Here is an 8504-nt window from a genome sequence, read left to right on the forward strand (position 1 = left end):
TAAAACTATTTATAATAAATAAGGAACTATTTTATTTACATTGTTTTTGAATACCAACTAACGTTTCTATTCTGCTAACAGTTCTGATTTAGTAGAATTTTCCGGTGTTTTTGTTCTCACTTCTTCTCCCTCCACTATGTCATATTCATCTACTTTTTTGAACCCTGCAACTCTATACACCTTAGCATTTTTTATTCCAAGTGTGTTAGCCCATGCTCTCGCTGAAAAAACAAACAATTTGCTGTAAACAAAATGTAAATTCCATACAAAGAAAAATATATAATTATATACATTAATTATTCAAAATATAATTAATTTTTAATTTAACTATTATAATGACTAAAATATAATGGTCGACTTAATACCCCCTGATAAAGCTTGCCTTGCTTCTGATGTATCAGAAAAACGTAATTGCATATGCCCCTTTTACCATATATAACTCTATTGACAGCTATAAAGAAACAAATAATGGAAAGGAGTATGCTTAAAATAAGATAAATAGATAAGGCATTCAATAATCAGAAACAAGAATAAGATTATAGATCCACTAAGCCAGGCCTAGAAACAAAAATGGAAATCATCATTCAGAAACTAGTGAATTTTTCTTTACCTGGGGGCATGTCATGTTCTTCGTCTGATTTAAGACCATAGTAATGGGCCCAGTCCGTTTTTCCTTGTACCATACAGTACATCACTATACCTAGCGCATTCCATGCCAGCAAACCGTAAGCTATACTGAAACGCCGCTTCCATAGAAAGGCTTGATCGACAGGGATAGGATTGGTCTTCTTACGAACCCACCTGTGCCACCACTTGTAAATCATTTTATTATTGGCGAGTTTCTATCTTGTTTAGTTATTGTTTTGACAGATTATATAACATAACTGGGGTAGAAAATAAACCTGGAGGTTAATGCCAATAAGTGGCTAGTTATTTTAAGTAATAGAATTATATTATAATGCCAATTTAACATTGAACAATATTAAATTCTTTTATTATTTTGTTAATTTTTGACACTGACAGCTAACATTTCAGGTTATATTCACAGATAATAAATAATAGACCGAGTAGTAGACTAGTCGAGAAGAAAATGGAATTAAAAACCAGTTGACCAACAGAAAGAGGAAAGATGGGAAAGAGATGCTATAGTCTGCCAACACAGCTCAGTCACTCTGTTAGTAAAATAGAAATCTCTTTCTCGCTGTCACTTATGGGTGGGGGTTTGGTGCGGTAGTGTGTTACGACTTTAAGTAAGAACCAAGAAAACTATAGGTACTATCCCTTTCGTTTGGGTACCTATTTTACTTGTAGTATCGTAAGAAAAAGACAGTATAATAAAATTATTATCTCTATCGATGTGTCGATATTTAAAATGAGGAAATCATCGGCCAAAATGAGGTAGAATACGCTAAATTCCTCGTTTTCGCTAGATGGTCTAGCTGTCAACCCTCATAGACCTACAAAAAGATGGTTAAGTATTTGTGAAACGTTTATTATTTTTGTGGGCTTTCGCTATGCTTCCAGGTTTATTTAATTGTGCCAAACGAAATAAAATCTCGAGGTACTTGCTCAAGACCAAAGAATGCAGAGCTAGGTAAGATTTACATTAAAAGTGGAAAACTGCACTGTCGATGTCGGTGGGACTTAACCCACGACCACTGGATCACTAGTACAGTGCTCTATGAGTGCTCCGCCATGAGCCCTCTGGGAGGCTTTAACGACATAGCGATTTCTAAGCTTAATAGCATCGTTCACAGACGTTTCTGCTTGCTACAAAATTAATTTAAGTAATGTTTTTTATTGAGAATTTAGTGTATCACTCGAAAGACTGATTAAACTGGAATTCAATCCGTATTTTTGATATGTAAACACTTCCCCTACATGTGGGAGAGAAACACATCGTGCGCAAGTTTTCAATTATCAGTTGCCAACCTCATTCCTTAAGGTTTGCATAGATGGTGCCCCTTTTTCTATGAGATATGGCTTAAAGGGCTGGCATCCAGGGCATTAAAAAAACAAATTTGACACAATTTTAGGGACTAACAGGGCAAGCCATCTGTTAAATACTTCGACCGGCCAACCCCATTAAGGACCGTGAGCGTTGGAGGGTCTGCCATCTTGTGGCCTGAAGCGGAAACATAAACATGTACACTGCCAAAGCAAGTTCTGCCATCTACCGTTCTCGTACGTTTTCGTGTGAACAGTAGGTTCTGCCCTACAACTTGTGGGCTACATCGTCCGAAGCATAAACTTCATGGGTACAGTTAGTGTTTACCTATTAGACTCCACACTCCACCCCTTGAGGATGCAACCGGATCCTGAAAGCGCTGTAGCTGTAGCTAACGACACTATCATGAGGCCCAAGCCAAGTGCAACTTGAGCGCCGGTAGGAGTTTTCACTTGGCGCTATCGATAGGTACCTACCTACATTAAATACATAACCTAAATATCATTGAGAACTTAACCAGGCGTGGCTTACTCCGCGATTTCGTCGCTTTGCTGCAGGTAGCTAAAAGTACATCCGTTCCGGCCCCATTTTTGGGGAAAGCCATAAGCCGCGCGTGGCGCTGTCGCCACCTAGCGGCCATATCTGTGCTGATCGTAACAGACGCGTTTTGTTAGAGAGTGAGTCTTCTGTACTTAGTATTATTATTTATTCTGTGACTTAACGCACACATTTACAGTTGAAAGGGGCGGGTAGGGGAAGTTTCAGACCATTCAATCCCGAGTATAAATAGAATTTAATAACACCTCGAAAGTTGTACCTACTGAAGCTTTTCGTGACGTGAGAGTCGCAGGCAAGGTCGAAGGTCGTGATATAGCAGGCTACCTAAATATAAACGCAGTAGGTATAGGACCGCTCAATGTTATGGCGTACCATAAGGCGACTGGTACGGCATGCACCAGCGGGATGCTTACACACTTTAATCACTGCCCGATGTTGTTTTTCACATTCTTATATGTTTTTACTGCTGGAGTGGAAAGTTGCATATGCCACAAGACAAGACGCCAAAGGTTCTTGTGCACCTAGTGCCTTTAGTTCCTCGCTACGCTCAAGATTCAAAATGTTAGTATTATTATAGGATCTTCCGCTTTCTTGGGACTTGAAATTATAACTCACAGCATAACCAACTATGTTCTATATATATATATATATATATATATATACATATATATATATATCTACGTAATTGTCTTTCGTAACCGTGTGGAGATCTTTAGCTAGCAATTTTAAAATAAACAAAGGCCTGGAGAGGATAGGAGTACGAGTACCTAGACCTCCAGCCGTAGTATTAATTGCCGAGAAATTACCTATACATATTCAAAGGGTTCCTTAGCACTCATAGTTAAAAACTTTGAAGTTGGTAATGTCTGTACGATGTTCGCCAATACGTGGCGAACTATCTTCGCAAGGCGAACCTTCGCGAAGGTCGGATGGCATTGCTTTGTTTACATCGGTACCATGCGAGCAGTCGCAGCCGAGGACCGCGGGACGACACACCTGACCTTATGGGGAAATCTAAAAAGAAGTAGGTGCTTACGAATTCAAAGTGAAACTATTCGTTTTTTAGAATAAATTCGAGGTACAGGATTTTGGAGAGTGCATCGTTGTAATTACTTTATAGAGTCAATAGACCAATGAAATATGTGTTAATTACCTAACTTTTGTCCCATTCTTCAGTTAGGCCTCCTTGTAGCTCCGTGATCAGTTTGATTTGCCATAATCGGGACCCCCTGTAATATGTCATGTAAATGATGGAATGATGTATCTTGGCGTAACCAGATCGAAAGTCTAAGACAAAGGAACACGAAATATTTATTGTCGTCATGCATGACCATAAAAAGTAAAAACAGTAAGGTTGTAAATCTTATGGGTGGGTGGGATAACATCCGTTTGATATTTGTGTCTTATTCGTCAAGCGAAATTCAGGTCAAGGGCAAACCCATTTAAGACAGCTAGGTACCTATCTAAGCAAAATATTAGGATAAAGAGGAGTCGTGTCACGAATAAGCATGTGGGTCATAAGTTGATTTACTTTTCATAATGCTTGTAATAGACATTACAGATTTTTTTCACAGAATTAAAGCGGATCAAATCAACGTTTTGAGGAAGCAGTATGACGCGTTTTTGGAGGAGGATAAAAAACGCAAAGAGCGCAATGAACATATCCTGGAGAAGCTCGACCATATGCGCCTGTCCAACACCGTGGCACGATACAAGGTAATACTTCATTCTGAGGCAATCTACTTATTATCTTCTTTTAATTTGCGTAATAGAAAACTTATACGATTGTTCTTTATTTCAGTCCAATGTCTATCTAGACCAGAGAGTATCTTTTAACTGCACCGGGGAAGCGCCGATTAACATATACCCTCATCCACAAACAAATCAGCCAGCTATGGTAAATCCTCTGAGGAAGTTTAGAGAAACTGCGACACCAGCGGAAACGGATCTAGGTGTTCTCACCAAGCCCATGGACGAGACATACATCCTGAACGAAATTAGCAAAAAATATATACTGATTCCTAAGTTAAGATCCATTGCTGGCGAAGATTACATTCCCAGAGCAATAAAACAGGATAACAATAACGACGGAGATTGGAAGAGTAAATATAGCATTTTAGATAAACTCAAACAGAATGAAAAAGAGGAGACAAATAGCTTTTCTGTTTTAAAAGACAATGGTAAGAGTTTCTTAGATGACATCCCAATCAAAGAACATAAATACAGGTTTGATAATGAAGGACATTCGCCAAAAGATGAAATCGCAGAAAAGGATGTAGCTGCTAAATACGCTACAGACCCTCTGGCTTGTCAAGATGAAAACGGAACGATAAATAAAATTACTACAGATACTAAGAAGGAAAAAATCATAAGACAGTCTGAGGCAGCTCCGAATGCAAACACTCATTCCACGACATTAGAAACTGATACAGATAGTGGAGGACAATTACAGCAGCCAGAGAACAGAGGTACGGCGGGTTCTGGGGTACCAACTCAGCAATACATTTATCCGGCACAAGAAGAAGTTCAGTTAGCTTCGCATGAAACCGGGGGTCGAAATAATGATCCAATATACAACGATAAACATGAAAATGAAGATAACGAAAAACTGTCTCCTGTTGTAAACGATATAAGGTATGTAGAAGAAATTGATCCTATTAAACCTGAAGCCCAAAAAACAAAAAGTGATCATTCAAATACAGGTAATTCTGAAAAACTGCAATATCCAATTGACATTATAAACGTTCAGGACTTTACGCCGGCAGAAGGCGTAAAGTTGGTAGACGGAGTGAATATTAATCCAGATGCTCACGCCGTACAGCAAACATATACGGCACCTAGTGACCAGAATGCAGTTCAAGCACCAATGGAACATGCATATCAGCCAAAGGCCCACCAACCACAAGGTGATGTTCAGTACGGGTACGGGGCCCAATCAACAGGCTCTTCTGAAGAAGTATATCTACCTGGAGCTAATCAGCCACCTAGTGGAGACCATTACGTTTCTGATCCACCAGCACCTGGTGAACAAGCATATCTACCAATGGATCAGCAGCCGCTAAGTGGTGATCATTATGTCTCTAAACCAGTTGCCGTTGCCGCAGAGCAGCAAGAGCATATTGCAGAGAATACAGAACAGCACCAACAAGGTGCTTACGATCAAACTGGGGACGTGACATCAGAAATTCAAGCATTTGAAGATGAGCAAAACCAAATGTTTTATTCCGAACAGGCAAATTACCAAGATTACAATCAAGATCCAAATGCTGTGGGTGATGGTTCCAGTGCTGACACAAATTACGATCCCTCGCTCTTGTATGGAGGTGTACAGCAGGAGGCTGCATATCCTGCGGAAATAAACGAACACGAAGAAACTTCACAACGGTATGATCCTAGTTACGAGGAACAGTATGCGGCCAAGGATGGAGAGCAACTGTATGCTGAACAACAATATAGCGATCAGCAATACACTGAACAACAATATAGCGATCAGCAATACACTGAAGAACAATATAGCGATCAGCAATATACTGAACAAGGACAATATGGTGAACAACCTTATGCTGAACAACAATATGGTGAACAACAGCAATATGATGGACAACAATATGGTGATCAACAACAATATTCTGAACAGCAACAGTATACTGATCAACCACAAGGCGAACCTGTGATAGCAACTCTTCAAGAATATGACCCAGCATATCCATTACAAGAACAGACCATGGAGCAAATTGAACAACAGTTGGATAATGAGGAACTTAATGTTCCAAGTCAAGATGCTGTGGGTGATATTGTGGACGAATCTATAATGTACGCTCAGAACGAGGGGGAAGTGCCTGCTACTGAACAATATGTTGAAAACCAGAACCCAGAGCCGATCTCTCCTAAACTATAAAAATATTAGTTTCTGCACGATATTTAAAGATATATGTTAATTAATGAGAATAAATACTTATCCTTTTAGAATTACCTGTAGTAAAAAGAGCCAATTCAATTGTATTTTTCCTGTCAAGTAATATAGTTTATGCCTATGTTTTGAGGTCCTACCGCGAAATAAGAAAATCGTTTTTTTATCTGCCTCTGTAACACTCAAATGTGCAAGAGGGATAGAGAGGCAGACACCGAATTTTCGGTTTTCCTTTTTCACAGTAGGCCCTCTGTTCTGTTGCGCATAATTATTTCGTGAAATTATCTGTGTCATCATAAATAAATAAATACATTACTGTTCTAGTTTTGTATTGCATTATGACTACAGTAGCTCATGAAGTCATGAACTTGATTTATTCTGGAAGAGGCATGCTTTGCAGCACTTCAGCTTGCGCAGGAAAGAGTGGTTCTACAGGTTTCTTCCAATGGTTTTCTACCCAAGGAAGTCTGTCTAGCCCTGTAGCCCAGTGGTGAATTCTGCACCGCACATTGACTGTCTCTTTTTTATTAATCTGTAACAACATAACAAACCATACCATTATTACATTTTTATTTTCAAATATTAAAAAATACTGCGTGCGAGTTACACTAATTGTTTTCTAAACTGGTTTTGATGAATCGGGTGTTAATTTATTCATCTTTATACGGGGTTTCTAGTTGAGTTATTGCACGAACGTACACATAGCAGACAAAATGCCTCAGAGTATTTCTACCAGTCAACCATTGCACTAAACGGAAAAAATATTTTACATATTAATAAGACAATGAGTTGTATATTTTGGCTGTAAAGGTTTTCATTTATGCAAAATCCCCAACACTTTGAGAAAATAATAAGTGTGGCTACCACCAGTTTGGCACTGACATAAACGCTACCATGAATATAAATTACTTTCTATGCATCTTGCTCGTACTGACATATTAATGCAAGCGAGATGTATACAAAAGTAAATTATGTAGATGATGGTGTATATGTCAGTAACTCATGGTACGGGTAAAGGTTCATACTTACTGTAATAGTCACATAAAATTCCTTTTCTTGTAGTGACATGTCAGGCCCACTAATTTTGCCTGGAGGCATTGTGATGGCGTGTTCAGGGACCACGAAGCCTGCCTTTCTAAATGATGCCTTTACATGCCATGGCTCTAGAGTCCAGGGTTCTCGTTTGTTCATTGTGATTTGTAGAACCAGCCGGGAAAGACAGCTAATAGTCTGTTGAACAAAACACAAAGATAAGAAAAAAAGATTTTACACGAGTGCTTTTTAGCTTTGTAGCTAACTATAGTAATGTTCTATTTTGACTTGATAAACATTTCGTTTTTTAGAAATAAACTTTAGCCTGTCTACCTAACCTAACCTAAGAATAAAAACTTTGTTCATAAATTTAAGTGAGTAATGATATAAAATTCGCTGTATAAAATATTAATAGTAATTTTACCCTTTGCACATAAGGAGAACTGAAGGTCTCTTCAGTTTTAGGTTTGTTTTCATCAACTTTGTATTGCTCCATGTTCTTGGGATTAAAATACACCGCTAGGCCTGGCATCAAATAATCTCTGTAGGCCTCATTGGGTCTTAAGGTGAGGACATCACCAGCGTTACCAATACCTAAAATGAAACAAAAACGTAAATAGTCTCTAGTGATAAGTCTAGTTAATTAGTTAAGCTTCTTAGCCAACTTACCTTCGACGTACTGATTCAAAATAACTTTCATATCATGCTGTTTGACGACATTTTTGTCTTCAACCAAATCGTACACGAAGTGACGGCCCCTCAGCTTTGTCGGTTTGCCATTTTTCTTGTACAATGGTGGTGGCCATCTCCTCTTCAATACAAATGTTGTCTAAAAGGTAAAGCACAATGAAATAGTTTGATCTTTATATAAAGAAAACAATCTAAACTATGTTAAAATTGCACTTCCATTCCATCCAACCCTAGCTTGTAAAATTATACTCACTCTTGTTTGCTGCGTCAGCACAGTCTGTGCATTAACTATGTTGTTTAGAAAAGAACGTATCCCTAACATGGTAGCACAATTTATACTATTAAATCAGCTTCGCTATTTGTTTT

The 8504-nt window shown here is 38.5% G+C and overlaps 3 protein-coding genes across 4 annotated transcripts; 1 reads left to right on the top strand and 2 right to left on the bottom strand.

The window, feature by feature from the left end:
• Nucleotides 1-8: 8 nt before the first annotated feature.
• LOC134655946 (uncharacterized) lies at nucleotides 9-840 on the bottom strand. The gene is made up of 2 exons (XM_063511460.1): nucleotides 611-840; nucleotides 9-221 (listed from the first exon to the last, which is right to left on the bottom strand). Exons 1-2 carry the CDS (start codon nucleotides 822-824, stop codon nucleotides 67-69), a joined length of 369 nt encoding a protein of 122 aa, XP_063367530.1. The 5' UTR covers nucleotides 825-840; the 3' UTR covers nucleotides 9-66.
• A 620-nt stretch (nucleotides 841-1460) lies between these two features.
• On the top strand, nucleotides 1461-6440 carry LOC134655989 (uncharacterized). 2 transcript variants are annotated; one of them, XM_063511505.1, is made up of 3 exons: nucleotides 1461-1594; nucleotides 4081-4222; nucleotides 4308-6440. In XM_063511505.1, the coding sequence occupies exons 1-3, from the start codon at nucleotides 1515-1517 to the stop codon at nucleotides 6402-6404; spliced, it is 2319 nt and encodes a 772-aa protein (XP_063367575.1). In that variant the 5' UTR covers nucleotides 1461-1514; the 3' UTR covers nucleotides 6405-6440. The 2 variants fall into 2 exon arrangements, with proteins under 2 accessions (XP_063367575.1, XP_063367574.1); XM_063511504.1 differs by lacking the exon at nucleotides 1461-1594 and adding an exon at nucleotides 3352-3530.
• A 288-nt stretch (nucleotides 6441-6728) lies between these two features.
• On the bottom strand, nucleotides 6729-8504 carry LOC134655992 (large ribosomal subunit protein bL9m). The gene is made up of 5 exons (XM_063511507.1): nucleotides 8392-8504; nucleotides 8118-8277; nucleotides 7873-8042; nucleotides 7446-7646; nucleotides 6729-6948 (listed from the first exon to the last, which is right to left on the bottom strand). The coding sequence occupies exons 1-5, from the start codon at nucleotides 8458-8460 to the stop codon at nucleotides 6790-6792; spliced, it is 759 nt and encodes a 252-aa protein (XP_063367577.1). The 5' UTR covers nucleotides 8461-8504; the 3' UTR covers nucleotides 6729-6789.

The sequence above is a fragment of the Cydia amplana genome, chromosome 17, assembly GCF_948474715.1.
Source record: "Cydia amplana chromosome 17, ilCydAmpl1.1, whole genome shotgun sequence".
Lineage (NCBI taxonomy): Eukaryota > Metazoa > Arthropoda > Insecta > Lepidoptera > Tortricidae > Cydia > Cydia amplana.